The 25,904-nt window shown below is 39.7% G+C and overlaps 1 protein-coding gene and 1 long non-coding RNA gene across 2 annotated transcripts; both read right to left on the bottom strand.

Annotated features, from left to right (window-relative positions):
- Nucleotides 1–194: 194 nt before the first annotated feature.
- Nucleotides 195–25,298, bottom strand: LOC144001224 (integrin beta-3-like). The gene is made up of 15 exons (XM_077495360.1): nt 25,023–25,298; nt 24,293–24,381; nt 23,338–23,542; nt 23,011–23,263; nt 22,767–22,929; nt 22,542–22,703; nt 21,544–21,639; nt 21,386–21,475; nt 21,186–21,320; nt 20,696–21,125; nt 4,077–4,299; nt 2,852–2,952; nt 2,049–2,168; nt 999–1,165; nt 195–754 (listed from the first exon to the last, which is right to left on the bottom strand). The coding sequence occupies exons 1-15, from the start codon at nt 25,078–25,080 to the stop codon at nt 680–682; spliced, it is 2,367 nt and encodes a 788-aa protein (XP_077351486.1). The 5' UTR covers nt 25,081–25,298; the 3' UTR covers nt 195–679.
- On the bottom strand, nt 8,599–13,102 carry LOC144001259 (uncharacterized). Its single transcript, XR_013278420.1, has 8 exons — nt 12,120–13,102; nt 11,369–11,510; nt 11,166–11,243; nt 11,022–11,092; nt 10,856–10,907; nt 10,679–10,741; nt 10,071–10,250; nt 8,599–8,886 (listed from the first exon to the last, which is right to left on the bottom strand). It is a non-coding gene; the product is annotated as an uncharacterized LOC144001259 (long non-coding RNA).
- Nucleotides 25,299–25,904: the final 606 nt, after the last annotated feature.

The following is a 25,904-nucleotide window of genomic DNA, read 5'->3' as shown; positions in this document are numbered from 1 at the left end:
ATTCAAATTTGGCAGGATTGTTAACACTCTTATCTGTGGTGTATCAAATGTCAAAGGCATTCTTTGATTCACATGGACTTTATGTGTCATTATGCAAACTTAACATGTACGACATAATAAAAAATAAAAAAATAAAAATATTACTAACAGTCTGCACCTGTTTCTATAAAGGTAATGATAAAACTGGGAACAAATTATTGGGCATCATCTGTCATTTATTGGCATTTTCACGCACAACATCCTACAATAAGCCTACTGCATTTATAGCTAAAAAAAATATATATAATAAAAATAAAAAAACTAGCATGAATGATTGCAGTGGTCATTCAAAAATAACTTACTCTAAGTGTATTTATTAAACCCATTTACAAGGTTTCTGACAGGTTTTAAATGTACAAACACAGCTGATGCAGTAGTAAGAAAAAAGTGGCCACCTATAAAAAAAACAAAAAAAAATTTTAAACAAACAAGTGCAAACTTTATGCGCAACAGTAGGCGTGACAAGATACAAAAGGAAAAAAAAAGTGTGTCTTCAGCTGTACAAATCCCCCGTACAACTTATAGCTCCTTGTAGACAGCAATAAATATGGTTTGGCTGCAGCGGCTGGTCGCATGTGGTAAGTGGTTCACTGGAAGGCGAGCACATTTGGCATGTGTGGTACAAGCTAGAGAGCTGCAATCAGCTGGAGGAGGCGCCTTTGTACGCCACATTGGTGAAGGTGGACGTCGCTCCTTTGTACAGTGGATTGTTGGCCTGAGAAATAAGAGGCATGTTAATTCTCCCAAACAAAACAAAGAAACTGAGGAGCTTCATTCAGACAATAGTAAAACCTTCCTTGCCATTTTGTGGCATAGGTAGGCAATTATTCAAAGATTTTCGCTATTCAGGTCAGCGCTTAGTACCTGTGCATCCTATATTGTGACTAAAAATTGTTCCCTGTAGATGGCGTTAATGATAGTGACTGTTTGACTCTGAAACGGATTATTTCTATCCTCACCGTGTTCCACCTGGCTTTGGCTCGCTCCTTCTCAAACCTGTCGTACTCCCTCCGGTCGTGAATAGTAACCAGCAGCTTCCAGATAAGCAGGCCCACCAGGCCCAGGAGCAGGATGGCTCCTGCCACAGCCGACAGCACCACCAGGGTGTCAGGACCCTGAGGACATTCTGAGCAAGACACAGTATGTGTGAGTTCTGCTTGGATAAACCCTAGCAAGAAAAAAAACATGTTCTATCCTAGTCTTTCAAGGAGACATATTGTGCAAATTTTCCCAACAGTTCCCAAGTGTCTCAATTAAAAGTTTCTGACATTCTTCTGTCCAAATACACAAAAGATGAAAAGAAAAAAGAAAGTACAGTACACGAAATATCCCCTTGTTACACTCTGATTCAAATCACTTGACTTTAGAGGGGTGGTTCTCAAGGGCTGTTGCCAACTTTTCTGACCCGTTGAACTATTTTAAAACAAAAGCGACGAGCAACAAATCTCACAATTTTTTGTGGTGCTTTTGGAAACTTTTGGAGATTCTGAGACTCGCTATATAACAACAGGTCCTTTGCGTTCCAACTACAAATGCTTGTGCGAAGCCACCACTGATCAATTTACCTTATATCCCCCCCGTTAATGAATTAAAACCCCTTATCATTAGGGCAATTTTTGGAAAATGCATAAAAAGGTACACCCAAAGTATCAGCATATATATATATATATATATTTTTTTTTTTGCAGAGAACAATATGATTTTTTGCCACCGGTGGGACGTCCACACTTTAAGGGTTAAGCAACCACCCTACAGATTCAATTGTATTTTCACTTCTGAGGGCAGCATTTTATCTCCAAGCTGCTATGTGATGAAATTTGGCAAAATTCAAATCAGCTCACTTAGACACATTTTCAGGCAGCCAACAGATTTCCTTGGTTGATGGGAAGGCAGGCACTGCAACGACCCAACTATTTGTATACCAACACATTAAAAATAAATCTATTCTCCATAATATATCTACTAAAAACATATCACTCACTGCCACACAATAAAAACGGGACAGTTACCTGGTTCTTCTATCACAAACAAGATGGATTGGCCACTTTCGTCTTCATAATACTGGAAGTGCACCACACAGTCGTTCTCGTCCTTGTACGAGCAGTTCATGGCATTGTTTGAGAGGAATTCTGCGTAACAATGACAAACAGGTCGAGATCGTCAGGTAAGCGCTCATTAAAGTAGCACTAAGGAACTTTTCAACCTTAGCCCGTGGACAGTATTTTACTTTGAAATGGCTGGGTCAGAACCATCAAAAAGCCCAAAACGGGTCACAATACTGCCTACGGGTTAATCAAATATTTTCATAACTCTTCTGATGAAACATCGACTTAAAACTAGTTGAATGGTACCTTTGCCATGGCCTGAGGGTGTCTGTATCATTTTTACTGGCACTAAATAACTTTGAGGATGATGCCACACAAAAACTTACAAATGTACTGACTGCTTTATGGCATACATCGCTTCCTCCTTTCCCCATTCATTACAAAGACAGGTCAATTTGAATGCCGACACACAAAATGCTTTCCTCGCAGAAGCTGTAAAACAACTGAAAAGTTTTGTCTGAGGACACAAAAAAAGAAAAAGGGAAGCTACCCGGATAAAAGGACAGTCAAGGATCAACATTGGTCAGGATTTCATTCACTGGCGTGATCTGAAAAATGACGCTATGTGCTTGGACTCATGGGAAATGTGGTCTACATTTAGGCATAACATTACCACTTTTGTCCATATGGCGTCACCTTAATCAACGTAAATTGAAAGTTCCTTTGTGTTCCTTTAAAGAAAACATTCAAGATGGTGGCATTCTCACCGAGTTGGGTCACAACTTTAATATTGTCTTTGCAGATGCGACTGCAGCTGTTGTCTTCAGTGTACTGGCCTCTCTTGAAGTGCTGGCACTCCACACACTCCCTGCAAGAAGATGAAAATGTGAACTTTTTTTTAGTACATGATGCCTGAATGCACCATGACAGATTTATACCATATCACATGTACAGCGCGTGTATGTGTTTACTGTTAAAAGATGTTTTTCTTATTATTTAACATACTGTAAATGGTGATGCTGCATGTTAGACAGAAGAACCACATCATGTGATACAGTTAAAAGTCAAACAACAACAAATGTACAGTGAAATATATGGAATGTACAGAATATATATATATATATATATATATATATATATATATATATATATATATATATATATATATATATATATACATACATACAATGATGAAATATTTAAAGTCACAAATGCTCGAAATTTTAATTTGTACATAAACTAAATATTATAAATATTATTATTATTATTATTATTATTATTAATAATAATAATAATAATAATAATTTATCAAAAGTAATGTGGTTCAATAATATAGTATTATGTGATTAATTTAAGACAATTACATTATTAATCATTAATAATAATTAATGATGATAATAATAATGATTCATTATTATTATCATCATCATCATCATCATCATCATCAGTAGTAGTAGTTGTAGTATGGTTGTAGCAACAAATGATGTCAGAATGTAAAATATTTCTCATCATCATCATCATTACAATTTTCTACGTATTATGTTAAACATATTGGCTTATAGTTTAATTACAAAAAATAAAGGTTCATTACAGTATTATTACATTACCAAATATAATAATGAGTTCATATAGTAATGAAAAATATGCAAAAATAATTTAAAATAACTGTTTCAAATTAAAGCACTTTTTACATCCAAAACAAAATACAATCTTAGTCATAAAAATAACAAAAATGTTTTCTGCTTGACTTCTACCTGGATTAGTCTTCCTACATTTCAATAGATAAAAAAATAAAATAAAAATAGAAATATAAAAATTGTAAATGAAAACAGCAAGAAGTGTGATTATTTTACAATATCATTGCTCTGCTTATCCTTTTTCCCCCCCTTTTTTCAAAATACAACTATCATATGGTCCGTTGTATGAAAGGTTTGCTAGTAGTTCAGGGTTACTTTATTTACAATAGGCCTACTAAATAACTTCATATTTTACTTTTTGATGGTGCACGAGTCAGGACAGGTGGGACACTTTTCGCAAGTGGCTCCATAGGCCCCGGGCTGCGTACACTGGCACACTCCACATTCGCAGCTGCCGCGGCCGCTGCACAGGAGGCCGATGCTGGACATGCACGTGTCGATACGTGTGCTGCAGTTGCAGTTGTCGCCCACCCAGCCGGCATCACACTGACAGAAGCCACAGCTGCACTTGCCGTGGCCTGTGAGAGACAGATACCTTGTTTAACCTTTCACATCCATGACAATGATAAGATCAAAACATTGATTCATTTTGTTCTACCTTGGGTTAGGGGCTAAATTGTCAAATTTAGTTTAGTTTATTCATTTTTTCCTTTTGGACACATTACAGCTTACATCGATCACATCACATCCTTTGCAACATTGACATCCGAAAGAAGGGCTGACGGGTATAAGCCAATGGCTTATTAGAGACCCGTCCCCATCGATCCATTACTGTAACGCATCAATCATATACATTATTTAGAATAGTCATTAATTTTTAGCGTTATCCATCCCATACTATCCCAGACACTGCTCGCTCAGTTCATCTTGAATGTCCGTGTGTAGATTGTGGCTAGTCTCGGTCATTAGGAACTGGGGAATCGGTCCCCAGACACCACCAGCAGGCCCACCCCGCCAGGCGAGCAGCCAAGGCCAGCGCATTTCTTCCCTTTCACCAGTAGCGTCTTCGCTGACCTCGGATCAGCTTTCACACATGTGGGTTCCAGAAGAGTAGATCGTCTTGCATTCGACCCATTCCTTTCAAGCAATTTTGCCTCGATTCTAGTCAGCTCATCCACCACTGTTGCTACTTGTAGTTGTTGATAGACGCCTGAGCCCTACCAAGACCAGCTCACCCAGCAGAGCGGCCCACGCCAGCCGCACTCCAGGCACCAGACCACCAACCCCATTTTGCGTATTGACAGCAGATTAATTGGAGCCACAATACAGCCTTATCATGTAGCCTTGACTGTTACAACAAATGTCCAAACAGACAATCTTTAGATTCATCCGGAAATAACAGTACAAGTTATCAATGGAGGTGTATAAACAAGAGTTAGCCTTGGCAATGTCAGCAAGTAATCATATACAACTCCAGTTTTGGGTAATTAGAGATGTAAGTTACTGTTGTTGATGTTTCTCATGCTCCGCCAATTCCTCTACTCTTTTCACGATTCATGTTTTTTGTTGATCAGAGTTATCTTTAGTTTGAATAAAAATTCGGCAGTCTTTTGTCCACGTGCTTTCGATATGTCAATTCTTTCTCATTTGTCGCGCCTTTTTTCGTTGATGTAGACATGTTTCCCACGAAGCTAAGAGCAAGCTTATTCTTTCTGTCAGCAAACCTGATCAGAACTGCCGGTGGTCGTGTCCCTCCAGTTGGAAGCGAAAAGCACATCTGAATGTGCGCAGGATCTATAGTTAATCCCAAATCTCTGAGTTGAAGTGTCATTTGCTGTTCCACAGTCTCGTTCACTGAAGATTGGTCAGAAACTTCCATGCTTGTGCTAGCCGCAGCTCTCACCGAAGGGCAGCGGCGCAGCTTGATCTTGATACCTGTGACTATCACATTGTTGATAGGATGATTCTGTTCCAAATCATCCACTTTTTGTTCCAAGGTAACAATATGTCGATCTTTTTCTTGTGTCTCTGTCTTCAATTGCTGTATTTCCTGAAGATGTGGCTCAATGCTCTTCTTCATTTCAAATAATTCGGCGACCATTCCACTGTTTTTTAAGAGATTTTATCTCCTTATTCTCGTCAGCTCTTCTTCCACCAGGCATTCTTCAACAATGTAGTTAAAAATCCCAATGCAAATATCAACAAGTAGTTAGAAATCACGAGCGAGTGCAGGAGCAAGTACAGATGTGTCCTTCCTCAACAGATGCGTCCTTGAGTGATTTAGGGTCAGGGGTTAGGATTAAAGTTAGGGGGTTGATGTTATTGGGATTAAAAGTAAGGAGTTAGGTTATAGTGCAATTGGCTGGCAACCAGTCCAGGGTGTACCCCGCCTACGGCCCAAAGCCAGCTGAGATAGGCTCCAGTTCCCCCTGCGACCCTTGTGAGGAATAAGCGGTCAAGAAAATGGATGGATGGATGGATGTAGTTAGGTTATAGAGCTAAACTAAATTTAGGATTAGTAATATGGCAAATGGTTATGGTTAGCATTTGGGGTTAGTGTGTAAGGAGCACAGGAATGTATACAGTGCAGTACGTATTCATATGATGATGGGTTTTACGTTGCTATGTTCACAGTCGTAATAATCCTCTGAGGAAAATACTAACTATGATGTTGCCCACAATTAAAATAAACTCGTCACAACTGGTTTAATAATGTTACACAGCTCCCATAATGTAGGATTTAAAGCGCCACTCAACACCAAATCAACTTTTTTTTTTCTTTCTGATAACTATATAAACATATATAAAATATTAATGCTGTCTACATGCTCTGGTTATTATTTTGACATTTTAGTGCATGTTTGTTGAAAGTTTGAATTTGGGGCGAAAACTGTCTTTGTGGCGCCATCTTCAGGTGAAACACTGAGATAAGGACAATCTGGCTGTCCTGTCATTCTTGGGTGATTGGATGAGCTCTGACAACCACAGGATCAGTCTCAACACGCCTCCTTAGCGAGTTGAAGTTGGAACAGTAGCATTGGCTAACATCTTTAATATAAATTTTCAGGTTAGTTCAATTCAATTCAATTTTATTCAATAAAATTTGATTCCAGACTCAGGGTCCACTCTTAAAAAACAAACAAACAAAACAAAAAAACATACAAAGGTTAAGAAAAATACAGTTAGACATTAAGAAGACAGGCATACCAGTGTTTCCATATGTTTGACTGGTAGCGAATTTCACTCCATTCAATATTCGTGAGTGACACTAAAATTTCATTTTGAGACTTTTTCAGTCTACCAATAAACCTATACATTAAAGTTCTTAGTACAACTTGCAAAGCGTTCACTCGCGCAGAGACAAACACCTCAGTTGCACTAGTCCAACGAGGCCTTCTCAAGAGCACTCGCAGAGCATTATTATGGGCCACCTGAAGCCTATACAGTGGTACCTCTACTTACGAAATTAATTGGTTCTGCAAGAAAGTTCTTAAGTAGAAAATTTTGTAAGTAGAGACGCATTTTCCATGTAAATGCCCTAATCCGTTCTAAGCCTCCCAAAATTCAGACATAAATGTTTTATAAAGCATAAAAATGCATCAAAACATGTAACAAATACGTTACAATTAGATTATTGCACAATAAATGAGAGTTGTGCATAATGTAAAAACAAAGAATAGAGTAAAGAATAAAAATGATGGTCATTTACCTTTTTAACTGCTGCCCTCATCGTTTTTTGCCCTCTTTGGTTCATGTTCTCCTCTCTCAGGAGTGTTTTTTTTTTTTTTTTTTTTTTTTGCCTGGTGTTTTCTAAAGAACTGATCCATGGATGTTTGCTTTTTTTTTTTTTTTAAACAATCCTTCGTTAATGTCCAATGCAAACATCATCTTAGTGAGCAAACGCCCGACTGGTGAACACTTTTTCTGGGCGATTCTTTTAAACAAATTCTGAAACTTCATGGAAACTTCGGGTATGGCGACCCAGATAGCAAAATGTGGTTGAATCAACGTTGAAATATAGTTCGGCTTAAGTGTTGAATCTACGTTGAGATCTAACGTTTAAATTATACAGAAAGCGCAAGGTTGATAAAATGTTGAGTCAACGTTTGCTTTCCAACCATATATCACTCAATATCAATGTCGTTTCAACCATAATCTAAATGAGAATCTACATGCATCTTTGGTTGATTTTACATTGAATTCTAACGTTTAAATTAAACAGAAAGCGCAGGGTTGATAAAATGTTGAGTCAACGTTTGCTTTTCAACCATAAATCACACAATATCAATGTCGTTTCAACCATCATCTAAATCAGAATCTACATGTATCTTTGGTTGATTTTACATTGAATTCTAACATTTAAATTATACAGAAAGTGCAAGCTTGATAAAATGTTGAGTCAACGTTTGCTTTGTAACCATATATCACACAATATCAATGTCGTTTCAACTATCATCTAAATCAGAACCTACATGCATTTTTATAGTGAATTAATGTGAGGAATAAATGTTTTAAGTTAATCATCATTTACATTGGAATTTACATCTAAATGTACATTATTATTATTACTATTATTATGCACATTAATATAGAACTACTTTTTTAAACTAACAAAAAATATTGGGTTAGTCCACTAGAAAAAAAAAAGTTACCGTATGTTTTTCACCTAGTGTTTCAGCAGATGTCTTACAACTTACTTGGATGTATTATTAGCTTGTTGATTTCCTTAACCATACTTACCCATATGTATGAAAATCTTAGGACAGAAAATATGTTTAATATTCAAACATTTATTAGAAATCAAAACACAGTACTTTGTAACTGAATTCTGGGGAGAATGGAGGCAAAGAAAATAACACCCGTTTGGTTTCTGCCTCAAAGAATGTTTGTTTTTATTGTATTATTCTTTTTCTTGACAAAGGAATGAAATAAACATGAAATGAACTGTAGGAACATCAGTGTATAAAGCGGTAACCATTTCACTTTGACTGTACGTCAGTCCATAAAAAGACACACTAAATTTTGACTTGCGTTCGCAGTTGCGTCCAAGGCACTAGCATTGCTTGGGATGCCACCGTTACGCTCATGAGCAAAACGCAGCCAATGCTTGACAGTAACACCAAAGTCCTGCTGAGTCAGTGTACGGTCAAGCTGTCGAGCAGCAACTGAAAGACAAGATTACAAAAGAGAAGAGAGTTAGTATCCAATACAATTTATTGTTTTAGAAAAAAAGCTGTTCTGTTGTTACAGTAACTATCAGTAAGTATTAAGTAACACTTTTTTGTTGAATTTGACAATGTTGGTAAATACATGCGATGTCAATATAAAAACCACTGTAGATTTATTTTAGTTAATTAGGACAATTACAGAATGTTGAATGTGCAATGTAACTAGCTACTAGCATGAAAGTGTGTCGTGTATAGTTAGGTACATTGTTTATTTTATTTTCTAGTTTTACTACGACTTAAAGAGGGTAATGGTCAGAGGCCATTGTTCAAATTAATAGCACAAAAGGAAAATGAAGTCTGGTTATTTGGAACGTCGTTAACTCGCTGTCTAGCTGGTGAAATTTAGAAGCTTCGGAGCGAGGACAGCATAAAGATGAAAAGGTAAGGGGAGTAGCGGTGAAGAAAAAAAAAATACTGATTTTTACTGAGCTAAAGAAAATAATGTTGACATAATTTATTAGAAATGATTGACTTGTTTTGATAGCCACTGCTGTTGCAGGCAAACCTCGTGTTCCAATAAAATATTTTGCAAATATATCGAGTTGCGTATGCCTAAGCCAGGTCATGCTGCACCTCCACAAATAATGGTGCGACTAAATCCTGTGCTGTGCGAGCAACCAAAAATGTTACTCGCACCAGTGCTAGTAGTGGAAAAGTTAGTGTAGAGCCCTGGCCTGATGGAGTCCATCTTGACTGCAATATATTAATGAAAAGACAAAGATACATATACTAATTGCTGTTTTTGTGAAGTATCAATGATGTTTTTTTGTTTTTTTTTTTCATTGATTTCGGAATTGACCATTCTCTAATTAATAGATAAATGTCTATGTGGAGCCGCACTTTTAAAATGTGTCTTTTCTTAGTGTTTTTTTTTTTTAAAGCTTTTTCTGGGAATTTTCAGTCATTCAAAAATATTTTTGGACAATTCAAAACAATTTTTCAGTTATACAAAAATGTTTTCGGAGAGTCAAACCCTTATTACGAGGTTTCGGGTATTGGAAGGATTCTGACTCCATACCCCAGGTGGAGTGATTTTACACAACAAAAGAAAGCAGCTCAGAACATTCTGCTCAAAAACAACTCTGTCTTGTAATAAGTAGTTTACATAGGCGATAACTCACCAAACATACAGTCTTGCATCACTGTCTCCTTGAATGCCTTCTTGCCAATGCAACACTTGTCTTGCTTCCCTGCCCAGTTGTATTCATTTAACAGCCCAGGGCATTTGTCATCACAGTTGCCATCATCCGTCTGATTAGGTTGTCCGAATTGGTGCCTTCAACGACAGCCAGGTGATTAATCTATGAGAGACGACATTATTATTATTATTAATTTAATTTTTGCACTCAACTTTTGTTGATAGAATTCTCCCGATGCCTGAAGATTTTACTTTTAAGTAAATTACATAATCTTTACTAAATTTTGCAATATTCATATACATCACCCCCTCTCCACCCCCCAGATGACTAACTAAATAACTAAATGACTAAAACTGAAAATAAAAATAATACATTTGTATTTCATTTTTGAATTGTATATTTTTCATCCGTTTTTACTTTCACTTTTAGTAATTTATTTATTTAGTCATTTATTTATTTTGAATTTTGGCAGTTTTGGTCCTCCATAATTATGCCTTACAAATTGGTAAAAAAAATTAAAATAAAATAAAAAAAGTGTGCTAAGATTTATGATGATTTGGTTCTACAACAGTGACCTTTGAAAAACTTACCAACTACGAATACAGTATTTCCCTTTCTTCCGGTTGGTCCCCAAGCACCGCAAAAAGGGTTGCCTGAAACAAACAGAAGACCCTGTTCAACATTTTTTTTCACAATGTGATTGTGTTCTTTCATAATCATAGTAGTTATTATTACTCACAACTTAAATTAACAATGGGTCTAGGTACCTGTTGTAGAGCTGTAATTGTGTTTGTAGTCTTGAAAAAGTGAGTTGTGCACCTAAACAATATCAACAACACAGCATGTAAGTTTCAAACTTACTGTACAAGTCAGCAATGTGTTACCGCAATAATATCATCACAATCATGTAGTACAGTGCGCAGAATCATTTACCTGTCTTGCGCTACTCCTCAGAATGGATTTTGTGGACAGAACATTTTGAAGAAACACTCAGAGCCTGAAACCTGAGCACAACCGATATTCTATTAATTATTATGTTATCTTATATTATGAATTCTGAAAACATACCAACATTACCTTAAAAAAATTTGCACTTTGCCTTCTTCCTCCTTATAGGTAAGACAGACCTCTGCATGTTCTCCTTCCCCATTAAACCTGTGCCAAGTTATATTCTCTGTCACTAATTTCAACATTTGGATGTGGTGAAAGGTAGTTCACCTAAGCTTTCTTCAGATTCTTAGAAATGAATATTTTGAGTGTTTGTTCACTTGTTTACTTACCAAAGAGGTTCACCAAGCTCTGGCCAAGGTACAACATGCCTTCTTAGTTTGAATAAGTAGTAAATTACTAATTAGCCATCTGGTTTCGAAGACGCTGGCACCACCTGTACGCCATGTGACTCGTCAAAACAGCACAAGTAACCTGTACATCAACAGACAACAAATGATATTAAAAGCAACAAAGTACAACATTTACACCTTTGTTTTATTACAGTGTGAAAAAAATGTGTTCATTATAGGCTCAATAATTAGTAATTACAAAAAAATACTTTTACTTCCCTCAACAACTAAATATCCTGAAGCATGATTCGACTAGATTTCGTGATGAATTAAGTTATATACAGAAGTTAAACAAATTACAGATAAACCTTACATTACTATACAAGTGGACTTAATTTACTTTAAAAACTAAACCTAAAAGAAAACGCTATTCAATGTTCTATCTTCAACTGTTAAACCAGCCTGTTAAAAACGACTGAAAAAAAGATACATTCTTCATGTAAACGCTCCTGTAGCGCTTCAGTGTAGTTCGTTAGCTTACTAGCATATCAGCAACATAGCACACAGATAGGCTTGTAGTAACTCTCATTGTTAAGAGGCCGTCGGAATTAGCAACTTAGCTTCAACGTTTAGGATCATTCGAAACAATTTCTTCACTAAAACCACCTCTAAAGACCAATATGCTTAGCGACCCAACTGACAATGGACATGGTGATACATATTTGTTTTATTTAATGTAACTTTTACCGACCTGAAACACAGAACGTCGACGTTTGGATTCCCGCTCTTAGCACGGCTGTCGGCAATTTGAAATTCTTCTTCTTCTACGCTGTGTATGACTGTGTGTGTCAGTCTGGTTAGTAGCATGTCCCGCCATCTAGTGGCGTATTGTGGAACAGCGATCCAATAACGTTAGAAAGTACAGTAGATATTTAAATCAACTCGATGAAATTAAAATTGTATGAGATATATAATAGATTTTTAAAACATAACCTGGGAAATGTGTGTAACGCATAAGTCATTCCTCTTTTGTATTTTTTTAATATAATATTATGCACACAATGTACATATCACACAGCACTATAAAAAATACATAATTCAAGCTCTGCATATTTTACAATACAAGCTGAATATTATCCCAGAACAATGTAATATTTGGTGCTAGTGATAATTTGGTACCTTTTTATATGATTATACTCGCAGAGTTGCGTCTCAATAAAATAGCTTCATTACAATATTGCCCCCTAAAAGCTTTACCTCTGAATCAGATTTCCACTAAATGTAAATAATTATCTCTTTCATATGAATATTCATAGTTGTTTTTATTTTAGAATTGTTAGACTTAAAGTTTATGCGTTGCAGGTTGAAACAAAACTGGTCAGATAAAATGAGATTTTCTCTGATCAGCCAGTGAGTGCACCTAACTAAATATTATGGCATTGAAACTATTAACGGGAAAATTTAGATAACCACACACGCACGCACGCACACACCAATGTCTGTGAAGTCAATTCAGTAGTTGTGTCAATATGAAGCCATAAAATATCAAATGTAAAACATAGGAAATTTAAATACTTACCCTTGAATCGCTACAAAGAAATGGTGAACGCACGTTCGAAGAACTTCTCTCTGGAAGCTTCATGAAAGTTCGTTCACAGAATTCACACACAAACTTTGATTGTTTGACCAGAAACATATTGAAATGTCTGTGTGATGATGTACTAAAATTCTTCTTAACATCTGTTATGCAAATAAGTATGTGTAAAAAAATGTGTGTAGAAAAAATAAATAAATCTGAAACTGCATTTAAGAGTGGGACAAGACTGGCAATACATATGTGGCCCAGAGTTGTAAATTGATAGCTGGGCCAGATGCGTCACACAGCAACTGGCCCACATCCTGTTTGCCAGAGTCAAGCCAGTGCCACCTTTGCTGCTCCTGGGCCATGTTCGGCCCACATGCCTTATGCCAGTGTCGACTGAATGCCACCTGTGCCGGACTTATGCCGGATGTGGGCACATATTTTTGATGACTGGGCTGAAATGCACAAACTAGAAACTCTAACGTGTACAGTTTATTTGGTGGAAATGCCAGGTGTTTCGAGTACATTCAAATAATTTACAAGTTTTGCAAATACAGTGTTCCCTCGTTTTCCGCTGGGGTTAGGTACCAAAAAATACCCGCAATAAATGAAATCCGCAAAGTAGTTAGCTTTATGTTTTATATTTATTATAAATGTTTAAAGACTCTAACACCCCCCACCCACCAACCTGTCCCCAAAATACTTCCCCTCCCCCTCTCCTAGTCAATTTCTCAGCTGAAGGGAAAAAAAAACAAGAAGGGCAAACATAGATTCAACGTTAATTAAACCTTGACCTTTCAAACGTTTTAATTCAACCAAAATACAACGTTGATTCAATGTTATCTTTTAAACACAAACTTCAATGTTAACATAATGCTGTTGAATCAATGTTGATTGACCAATCAATCTTCAACCGTAACCAAAAATCATCCATTTTAACCCTAATTCAACGTTGAATAAACATCTTTTGCTATCTGGGCGAGGCATCTTTTTCAAAAAAAAAAAAAAAAAGGCCCGTCTCGTCGCAATTAAAAACTTACTGTGCCTTTATCAATCACCAATTGTTTGAAGTTTTGCACAAATTCGTTGGCCGTTAGTTCATACTTTTACGAAAAACTATCGGAACACCTCACGGGCCGCGGGATGAATGATGAGGACGCTGTACAGACGCCGATCTAGTATCTAGGCTCATAGATACCTATGGTAAAGGTTCCTCTTAGCCAATGGGATGCCAGACACATGCACAAACACAGATCTAGTATACGCTCATACCTATGGTATAGTTTCCTCTTAGCCAATGGGATGCCAGAACGATGCACAAACACCGATCTAGTATTTACGCTCATAGGTACCTATGGTAGGAAATAGCCATAGCCGAAAGTATGTTGCGTTCGGTAATGTATCTTTACCTTTCGTATCTAGAAATTTCTTTCGTAACAAGAGGCAATATTTTCCCGTTGGGGCGTTTCGTAACTCGAAAATTTCTTATGAAGAGACGTTCGTAAGTAGAGGTTCCACTGTACATACTTGCTTTTTTTTTTTTTTTTACATCATCAGAGCATGAACCAAACTTGAGCAGCAGCGTATTAGCTTGGGCATACAGGATAATTCATGTACTTGTCCTCCTTAGTTCTACAAATCATAATAACACTCTGGGTCGTGTTGTACTTGATGTCAAACAGCTCACCATAATCTGCACAGATGTTAATAAGATGCTGTAGGCCAGCAGAACTCGGGCTAAACACAACTAAATCGTCAGCATACAGTAGATGATTCAACAAGCAAATTTCCAGCAAAACAACCAGTTGTACATGTCCTAAGCCTTGTTGAGAGTTCATCCAGATACAGGTTAAATAAAATTGGGGACAAAATACCACCCTGCCTGACTCCATTGCTAACCCTAAATGGGGCAGACACAGCATTCCCCCACTTAGGCTACATAGTTTGCTTACTGTACCAGTAAATCAACAAGCGCACAATATATTTGGGAACACCTTTATGTATCAGCTTCATGAACAGCTTTCGGTGATTCACCCTATCAAATGCTTTAGAAGCATCCAAGAAACACTTGCCGTTTATATTTTTGAACAATCTCTTTTAAAGAATACACACACATGTCTGTGCCCATCATAGCCTTAAACCCAAACTGATTATCTGTAGATTAAATCAATACTGATATCCTGTGCGAAAGGATTGTTTCCAAAACTTTTGACACAATGCTGGCCAGAGCTATTGGTCTATAACTGTCAGAATTACCAACCTTCCCAGTTTTATCTTTTATGACAGGAACCAATAATACAGTCAACATAGGGTCAGGTAAGAACCCATGTAAGAGGAAAGCTGTAAGGCAGATGGAGAGCATAGGTGCTAATCTAGCACTAGCGAACTAGTGATTTTTTAACATAGCGTTTGGTTAGTTTAGTTAGCATAGCTTGCGGTATTGTAGAAAATATTTTCAATGGTGGTTTTCACTGTTGCAGTCAATCACAGCCAGACCACGCCCAACCCTCATCCCCCTCGCAAGCCCAACGGTCCTCCAGGCACAATAGCATTAGCACAGCTCAGTGACTGCAGCTGTCAGAAAATAAATCCAGTAAATGTGTAGCAGGGAAGTACTATAACCTGGCAATAGCCAGATGGATATTATATATCCATCTGATACCGCTCCACAGTAATTTCGTCAGGAAAAGGCGGGACATTCTGTGCAATAATTCAAGATGATTGGACGATGCGACATTCTACACGTTTGTTTTAACCAATCACGGCCGCGGGTAAAATTTTCATCTTCGTTCATGTCGAAGGGGGGTGCGGGGGCGGGGGAGCACAAACATCTTACCAGCTAGAAATGCACAAAGCGCCTCTTGCTGTTCAACATTCAACAAGGAAACGTTGAGTAATCCTGCGAGAACAGAATTAGCAGCATCCAATCGTCCATGTTCGGTATGTTTTTAGCCCCTGCGTCGGCGCTGGCTTCCTGGTTTTATCTCAGTTGCATATCCTGCCCCTAAACATAATGTCGCTTTGTGATTGGTCCGAACCACTGCGGTTATCTGCGGGAGAGGTACAAGATATCTCTCCGGAGTTTGTGAACTCACAAATACCACGAGAATTCATCTTGCGAGAGCAAGGTTAGACGTACTATTATTGAGATCTAAACTAACTGAAACACAATTGACCTTACCGTAAACCACACCCGCATGACATAGTAAACCAATCAAGACGCAAGATGTCATGTCTGCGACGGCACGTGTATTTTGCTGCAGACAAACAAAAGCAATCCAGCTCCCGGTAGTGCATTGCGTGGTTGTCCAAAGCCAAGAAAAAAATAAATAAAATGGTTAAACGCTATAGTCACGGCTTGTGTAAGAGTGACACGAGAGAGACAGTGTCCGGTTTATTCCCTTCCCTAAACCTTCAAACAACTACGAAAAATGTCTGCGCTAGATCAAACTTTGTGAAAGGCCACACACACGACCAGTCGAATCCCTCCAAAATGACCAGAAACTACTACGTCTGCGCAAATGTTCTCCCTCCTTTGTTGTTTTTAGCCAAAGTTTAACGATAGCTCCGGGTAGCTAACCGTCCACACGTTTGATGACTTACTATTTACTATAAATTCCAACAGAACAAACTTTACACACACGACCAGTTGAAACCCTCCAAAATGACCAGAAACCACTTCGTCTGCGCTAAGGTAATGTTCTCCTTTGTTGTTTTTAGCCAAAGGCTAACGATAGCTCCGGGTAGCTAATCGTCCACACATTTGTTGATTTACTATTTACTATAAAAGCCAACAAAACATTGAAACTATGACTGTAAGGTCAATTATTCATAGTAGCCTACAAGCTGGGAACATTTGGTAGAGCAAAAAGTGGAGATAGTGTTCATTTCCGCTAGAGTCATCACAGAATCCTTATCTCTGTCTGTGAGCGTTTGCGCGTGTGTGTGTGTGGGGGCGTGCGGGTGCGTGCGGGGTGTGTGTGTGTGTGGGGGGGGGGGGGGGGGTGTATGGGTGTGTAGAAGGACTGTTTCACATTTAAATATGCTGCTAACGGCTCGTCTTGATACTTAAATATTTCGACACATCATTTAAGGTCCATTGTGACAACATTCCTGTTGAATCTGATAACATATGAGCTGCTAAGGCCTTTCAAGCCACGCCTGCCCTTTCAGCTCAGTGTGGTCAAGAGAACAGACGAGAGAAAACTTACATCCACGCCAAAGGTGGGGATTTCACAAAAGCTCGTTGTTTATTCTCACAAAAAAAAAAGAACAATAAGCAACCGGCAGAACGTCCGCCCGGTCACAGGCTGAACCGTGGAACCAACCACACTTCACTTTGCGCCACCAAATGAAAGTGATTTGAGTCGACCAGGGATTGCACTGGTCTTTGAAGTCCTTGTAACGTGACAATAAAGGTCTTAAATTTGACCCTACACAGAGGAGTGTTGTTAACAACCATTTTAATGATTAAAAACAATTGCCTAGTAGTGTATAAAACAAGGCTTCAAAAACATGAAAAAGCAAGCCATTCTCTCCCCTCTATAATGCTGTGGGCATGTCCGCAGCCCATATGTCCCCCTCAAATGTCCACTGTCAATCAAATAGCACGACTACAACCTGGAAAAATGGATGCTACTTCATCTCGCATCTTTCTTATACCTACAAATTACTACATGTTCGAGCCACAAAAATATAACCTTTAAAGACTCCGGTGGCCAGCCCATAGGGATTTTTCTTGCGCTCTAAAGCAGCCACGCCAGTCCAGACCCCAGAAAACACACACAGGCTGACAAGTTGGACTTTTTGAAAAGAAAATGTTCTCTTCCTCATTCTTTCACCATCCTTTGCGAGATGTGCACACTCATGACCGACAACAGCTGGGCGCTCTAAAATGGCCAGCCCAGCGGGCTAACCGAAGGGAAGATGCACTTTCAGAGAGTGGGCAAAGCTAGATAGCTAATTGAAATTGCAACCTGTTGTAGCTATGTCCCCCCAAAAATCAGGAAAACTGAAATGGTGAAAAACAGTTTAATGCTACATCTCTAAAACTGACGACCACATAGTTCTCAGTCTTTACATGTTTCCAGCAATTATATGTATTCAGAAACAAATCTTGTAATTCACTTAACAGGCTCTTTAAAAAAGCAGAAAAAAAAAAAACATTTCAGTTGTAAGCAAGGGAGGTCTGAATGACCAATGGGAAGCATGTGGAATCAAAGAGCTACTTTGCAACGTGCAAATCGACGTACTGACAAAGAGAGGAAGAGCGCTATTGTGAAAGTGAGCATCGACGGCTTCCCCGTCTCCTTGTCACAGTGGGCATGCATGAGAACACTTCCTGAGATGCCAGTCAACTGAGAGAAAAGGAAGAAGATATAGTGGTGGAACATCTGAAGTCCAATGTAAGCCATTCCAGGACACATGGGAAATAATGGAGATACAATGTTTATTTTATTATCCATGTAGCCATTGGTAATCTTCTATATCTTTTTCAATTTCTTTTACGTCTTCCGCAATGCTGCTTCTTTGCATCTATCTATCTATCTATCTATCTATCTATCTATCTATATGCACCACTTTGGACAATAGAAATAAATGCAATGATTTGACATAATCCACAAGGTAAAAGGTTACTTGAACTGCACATGGTGGCATGCAAAACATGCAATGCAATTATTGCGATCACTCCTCTGAGTTAAAACAGCCAACTTGTACAAAATTGTCATACCGAATGATGAGAAATTATATACATAAAAGTCCAGTACACACAAATCCACTACACAGTAAATTGTGTAGAGTAAATTTGACTCAATTTAGAATGGGACCAAATAGACTAGAGTAATATTTACGCTGGGAAGAGAGGAAAATAAAGAATGGAAAAAAGAAAATAAAAGTCACTTAAGGGTTGAGGAACAAACTCACGACCTTCAGTTTCAGCCAAATTCACTCCCTGAGTCACGCAGCTCCTGCTTATGTGTTAGTATATCGCTGGTGTCAGCTGGATTCTTCGTAACGCCAAGAGCAAAAATAATGTGCTTGTTCTCTTCTTGGTCATAAACAAACAGTAGGAGCGGCATAGCTCAGGTATTAGTGTGGCAGTCTCCCAAGCTGTAAGTCATTAGTTCGTTCCTCAACCCTTGAGTGACTTTTTTTTTCTCTTCAATTCTTTATTATACTCTCTTCCAAGTGTAAATATGACTAAAACCGAGTCTTATTTGGTCCCACTCTAAATAGAGCCAAATTTACTCTAAATAGAGTCAAATTTACTCTACAGAATTTACTGTGTACATATGTGTCCAGGAACTGCCACCATGCACAGCAGTTAAAAAAAACAAAAAAAACAAAAACAAAACAAAACTAGAATGACTAGAAATAATCTAAAAAGTCAATAAGACTCAGATTGCACATGCTCACCCACAATGTAGACGTGACTTAAACTGTTTACTGTTACTCAATTGTTCCTTACCAGCTAGTTATGATCAATGCCACATTGCACAACAGAAAGAAAAATGTTGAAATAATTTACTGCACTCTTGATCCTGTTTTTTTTTTGTGTGTTTGTAGGCTACTTTTTGTAGTCGATGATAGCTGAATTTTGCTGCTAGGAAACTTATGTCCACCTTCATCTAGGGCACAAGAAATTGACTCAGGTTTTGGAAATGAATGACTCTGCAGCAGCAAAATGCAGGCCATCTGGACCAGGCTTTCCAACAACACATCACAGAACAGCCAGGGTTAATGACACCATACAGCTTTTCTCTAGTGCGGAACTGGCAAGAGTGAAAACAAATGTTGAGGGAGTTTTAGATGGACATCATTTCACATCCGGCTCATAAAACAGGCAAGCAGGCTTGAGAGGGGCCTACAAAAGTTGATAAAGGACCATTAAAAAAAACAATGTGAGAGTTTGCGCTCTTTTCCTGTGGAGGAATGCAAACGTTCTTGTTCTCTCTCTCGCTCCCCTTCACATTTATGGGCCCCGAGGCTGGGCTTGCTGGCTCTTGCTGCTTGCAACTCATACAGCCTAAAAGAAAAAACACTGCAGGGAAGGAAAATGCCCTGGCAGGCTTCACACACACCTATCGTTGTACTAAATAAGCCCTTCTGTGATTCTGCATGGGCCATATCTAATACTGTGTAATAAGAATCTGATGAAAGGAAAATTTTACGAGTGTCAAAAGGCCTGGAGTAAGTAATCTGGACAACGGGGTAAGTTCCCAGTGGGCCGGGTAATACTTGTATACTTACTTAAAATGTTTGTTTTGTTCTTGTTTTTCTTATGTTCAGCTATTCTAGATCGATACACTAAAAATATAACTACATTAGCAACAAAAGTTGACCCAGTCTGGGCTATGAAACTCCAGGGCTGAAAATGGGACCCCCTCCGCCCCTGTGTGTCGACACAGTGTGACAGGTGGAGAAAGTTTCATGATCGAGAAGAGGAAGAGAAAGCGCCTCTTTTCCTGATAGTTTTGGCATGAGTTTGTGTACTGGGATCAGGGAAACTGCAGAAACCGCACCTTGTTGAATGCATCTGTCAGAATGCAACACGTTAGTAAGTAACAACAACAGAGGAGAACAAGGGTCCAGGGTGGCTGTTGGTAAGTAGACAACCTTTGGTCCAAATGAGACTCAGGGTGATAAGAGAACGGATCATTGGATCCAAATGGAGACAGTGGAGTATAATACTGCAACATCCCAAGCTAGCACATATTTTTGTCTCTCTAAGCGTACGCACTCACCCGAGCACAGCGCCCCCTTGAAGCGCAGGCAGTTGAAGTCGTCACACTCGCAGTGTTTGCCCCACACTTGCCCGAAGTCGCTGTTGTGACACGAGCACTGTCCGCACAGGCAGTCGCCGCGCCCGTTGCAGATGGGGCTCCCGGGCTTGGGGATGCACTTGCCGTCGTCAGAAGGGCTGTAGTCCTCCAGGGAGCACTCGCAGTGAGGGCCCAGCCGCCCGGCGTGGCACTGGCACACGCCGCACTCGTAAGTGCCATTGCCATTGCTGCAAAACGGGCTGTCGGCCTCGGCATCAGCCTCGCAGTCGCACGTGCACGCAAAATCCATCGTGACCTCCAGAGAGTCCTTGAATCCTAAAGGTTTGATGGTGAACTTCTGGGTCCTCTCCTTCGGGCAGCTTCGCAGTTGGGCCTCCACACTGAAAGACACCTGAAGGGGAGAGTTGCTTTGAGTTGAAAACATTCTATTTGTATCAGCATTTCAACATACCGTATCTCCGATCTTTAGGCCAGAGCAAGACTTGAGACCGGGGATGACTTCGCCGTTCAGGCAAGTGGCATTGAAAGACAGGTTCAACTCCTCCGGAACCCCCAGAAGTTCCAGCTGCACTTTAGAGCGAATTTTCTGCATCCAGATGATCATTAATCACAATTTGGACTATTTCGGGGAATGCTACGGGAAGTCCTTACTGCGTACGCTGCCTCAATGAGCTCAATCACATTCCCAGAGTCACCAGACAACTTTCCCACGGTGGTGCCTGGAATGAGCTGACTGTATTCCTGGGAAAAGAGAGCATTGACAAGGTGACCCGTGTTCCCGTGTTGTCAAAGTCAAACGGCGCTTTTACCTTGTAGAGCGGCACCACAGTGCTTGTCACCGCAAAAATCAAATTGATGTTGTTTACGGACATTTTCTCAGTCAGAAGCGCCAAGGAAGGATAATCCTGGAAAACACGAAACCATCAGAAACCATTAGAAATCGACTGGCTGTTACAGTATATAAAGCAGTATCAGGCATGGTGACCAAGTGGTGGAAAGGTGTTGGTCTCGTAAAAGCCTAAAATCGCGGGTCCTAACCCCATCTGTGCCTCTCCTAATGGGGCAAAGATTATCTCAGTTGATTATATCCTCTTTCTTCATATAGAGGTCCTAAAGTAATTCAAGGTTCACCAATTCCAGGCCTCGAGGTCCGGAGTCCTGCAGGCTTGACATGTTTCCGCCCACTAGCACACCTGATTCCTATAATCAGCTCATCAGCAGGCCTGATAATGATCCTGATCTTTAATATCAGGTGTGTTGGTAGGCAGAAACATCTAAAACCTGCAGGACTCCGGAATTGGTGAACCCTGTTCTAAAGTGTGTCTAAGGTGGCACATGGTCTCCCACAATCATATATACACAGTGGCATGAAAAATAATATGGCAGTTCAGTCAGGTGGAACTTAGACTTTCACACAGCTATCTTGTAAATTCAACCTGCAACTGAAAATTAGACTAATATGCATAATGACGTATCAAATACCCTGAAGGGTGACTTCTGAAGCCCAAGTCTGATGAAATGCATAAAATTCTTCTTGGACAGTGGAGAATCAAGGGTCAGGTGGTAAACTTAACACCACATTGCAATAATTTTCTAATTATCAGAGCTGCAATAGAGGCTCTGACATTGGCCCCTATTCCATGGCTGTGCTATTTATGCAGAAAAACAACAAGCAATAAAATGTGTGAAAATTCCAGATTGAACTCTAGCTAGTAAAACAACACACCACGGATGCATCCATGGTCAACAATGCACTAAGAGCAAACAAGATGGGCTGTTTGTAGAAAAACGGCGAGGGTTCCTTTACCAACACAGTGGATTTGTTGTAGACATTGTCAATACCCAGGTGACATTGTCCATCATTGGGCTGCACGATGCCGCTGATTCGTCCGTCAAGGGCAATATGCGTGTTGGCATCAGTGGTGAATACCAGAAGATGCGAAGCGTCGGGACGCCAACCGATTTTGTCCTTAAAAATGGTTCAACAGAGGTAAGGCAAGGAGCAGTGGAAACATGCCAATTATAGTCCTACCTTGCATACTACCGCCTGCATGACGGCATCAAATCCGCCCTCAGGGGAGTCTATGTTTCGGGACACCTGCTGCTTCCCCACTTCCTCTGTGAAACGAGCCACCTTGTCCGTGAGGGACAGCACATGCTTGAAGCCAAACTGGGCCTGACATTCATCATGAATGCTTTGGGGATTTAGCCGGAAAGACATCAGATAATGGTAAAGCCTCTTCCTTTCAGATCAAAAGATTTTTGGTGTCACTTACCCATAGCAGGGGTTCTCGATTGCCTCGGGGGGAGCCAGGTACATGTAGGGTGACACAGTCTTATCTACAAAGGCTCCAAAACCCATGCGCAGGTTACTGGTGGTCTTTCCCATGGTCTTGGCCAGCTCGTTGCCCAGAGTATGCAAGCGAGCCAAGTCATCCTTCATGGAGTAAGAAAGATCCATCAGGTAGTAGAGGTCCACCGGGTAGTCCTCCACTTGTTTCACGCTGACAATGAACCTCTTGGAATCACCTGTGAAGAAGTGAGTTTATAGAATGGAAGGGACTCCGGTTCAAGGCTCTAGGCTTTGGTCGTGTTTGGTCCACCTGGCCTGAGCACCATGTGGATTTTCTGGGGTTGTATCTGGGTAACGGCTTCAGCCGAGCCTGAGGCTTTGTCGCTTAGTGCCGTGTCCTCCAGGACCGTCATCGTGCTGACAGGTGACTCCAAATCCGCCTCGGAACAGCCGCCGTCCAGCAGGTTCTGTTTTAGATCGCAGCGGGAAACGCCGGACCCTCCCATTCCAAAGGTCTGGAACACAAGACGCTTGGTCAAGCTGTGACGGGTTGTGCTGTGTTCATTTTGAAATGTATGAAATATATGCAAAATGTCACTCATCCATCGAGCATATGTCATTTGGCAAGTAGCCTAATGTGACAAATTTACGTCCAAAAATGGCAGACTTCCTGTTTTGGGCCGTCTTGAATTTATAAGACTGTCTCTCTCAAATTTGAGGTCGCTGATAGAAACGGTCTTCAAGGGAATATATTCCTCTGACCTTGTGGACTTGAGTTACTAGAGTTCCGTGTTTTATTGCCAATCATAAAACTTCACAACCATGCTCCCCTTAAGAGCAATTATGAAAACCAAAACAATTCGTAATTTAGTACTGCCAATCTGTACAGTATAGACTTCAGATTTGGTAGTCAATATACCTAATCTCTCATAGGAATTTGACTTCGAAGGACCCCCAGAAATGTCCAAACTGACCATAAAATAGCCGCTTCGAACCAAGATGCCAGAAATTTGTCTTTGAGTTTGAACAAGTCTTATGTTATAACTGCTTATCGTCATCATGTACCAGAGTCAAATGCCATATTGATTAGGGCAGCCATTCCCAAATTTAGGGGTCCACCATCTTGGGGTGCACAGAAATTGCCAACATTCATGAAAAATTTCAAAATTGCAGTGATATTTATACATTATATCTACTAAAAAAACACATTTCAACCCAATGAAGTGAAATTAGATCATTTCGGCACAGTGGTTGGTTTACCATACCTCTTGCGAGCACCACGCACAACTGGGGTCAACTGTCAAACACTGCTGACATGTTGTGGCTCCTCGCGACGTGCACACGTTGGAGGACCCTGTTGTGACAACCACAAAAAGTGACACGTTCCGGCGCATTTCCCGCCACGGACTATCATTTACATTTCCTGAATGATTCAGTCCCGAAGAGCGTGTGTGAGCGAGATAGCGCTCGCTCGTCACGCACAAGGTGCCCTCCAGGAGAGTGCTGAGCAAACATGCCCATGGAGGAATGACTAATGGATCCTTACACACTAGAACTTCGTGCATGACAGGAGAATGGACTTTTTGGTTTTGCAAAAAGTCATACACTGCTTTTTTTTAATTAATTTATTTTTTAAAATAAAACCTTTATTGACTATAGAAGAAAATTTTCCATCTGCATTGATGAATCCCCTTTCCCATACACAAGGCCATTACAGTAAGTAGTAAAATGTAAGTACAGTATAATAAATGTATTGCAAAAAAAAAAAAAAGACAAAATGTATGTGTTATTTTATTTCCAATGGTGTGCAAATCTGTGTTACTGTTCATCTTTGATTTGAATATACAATGGAATAATTGATTTTAAACAGATTCGATAGGGACAGCCTTTGTCTGGAGTATATCCCTGGCGATAAACAGAGGTACAGTTAAATTAAACTGGACATTAATTTTGAAAAGACAAGGGAAAAAGCAATAAAAACAAAACAAAACTCACCATTAAGTGAAGAAGTGGACATGAAAAGGAGGCACAAGACTGGCAACAGCGTCCTCATGGTGAATGCAGTTTACTCACTGGGACAACTTTTCCTCATTCTTCCTGAACTTGTGAGCACACACACAAGATTCTCCTTCCACACCACGTCCACTTCCTCCGTCCTGCCCTACTCAGCATCCAACCGTCAACACCCCTTTTTTTTCCCCACTCACTCACCTTATTTGCACATAAAGACATTAAGTCCTTAGTTCATAACAAAGAAACAAACTCACACAAGCGACCAGTGAATCACTGACAGGGTAGTAAATACCGTAGGGGGCTGCGGCAAGTAAACAATACCATATAAGGACATACAGATTGGGTTGGCTCTACAGGGTTGTTTCTTTCGGACCATTTGCAGTGTGCTGCATTAAAGTTATGTAATGAGACAATCCTTAATCCAATTCTTAAGTTAATAATTTGTTGCTTAAAATACTCAATGTGTAATTCTTTTTGTTTTATGTTTACCGTCGCCGTAAACAATTTCGAGTGGCATTAAAGATCAAAGCCTCTTTTTGAATGAATTGTTCAATATTTATTGAACTTTAGAGTTTCTGAATTCTGAGTTCAGTTGGCCAACGCCTAACTGCTGATATGTCAAATCACTCGTATCTGAAGGTTAACACTACATTTCATTACTGTTTAGTTTTGTGGTATTTTGTAAAGCAGGGGTGGCGAGATCCGGTCCTCGAGGGCCGCAGTCCTGCTGGTTTTGGATATTTCCCTTCTTCAACACAGCTGATTCATGATCAGCTCATCAGCAAGCTCTGCAGAAACCTGATAACGAGCCTGTTAATTGGAATCAGCTGCACTTCGAGTAGGGAAATCTGCAAAACCTGCAGG

Source organism: Festucalex cinctus, chromosome 1 (assembly GCF_051991245.1).
Source record: "Festucalex cinctus isolate MCC-2025b chromosome 1, RoL_Fcin_1.0, whole genome shotgun sequence".
In the NCBI taxonomy this organism is placed as follows: domain Eukaryota; kingdom Metazoa; phylum Chordata; class Actinopteri; order Syngnathiformes; family Syngnathidae; genus Festucalex; species Festucalex cinctus.
The sequence above is the reverse complement of the archived record's forward strand: the minus strand, read 5'-3'. Positions and strand labels throughout refer to the sequence as shown.

Bases quoted from the DNA above. Each gene is read 5' to 3' on its own strand.
- LOC144001224 (XM_077495360.1), bottom strand. From the start codon at position 25,080: ATGAGGACGCTGTTGCCAGTCTTGTGCCTCCTTTTCATGTCCACTTCT. The intron at 23,264-23,337 runs GTGGACCAAACA...ACTTCTTCACAG, and splicing joins CCACATGGTGCTCAGGCCAG to GTGATTCCAAGAGGTTCATT. The intron at 21,476-21,543 runs GTAAAAGCGCCG...CTCTTTTCCCAG, and splicing joins CTGTGGTGCCGCTCTACAAG to GAATACAGTCAGCTCATTCC.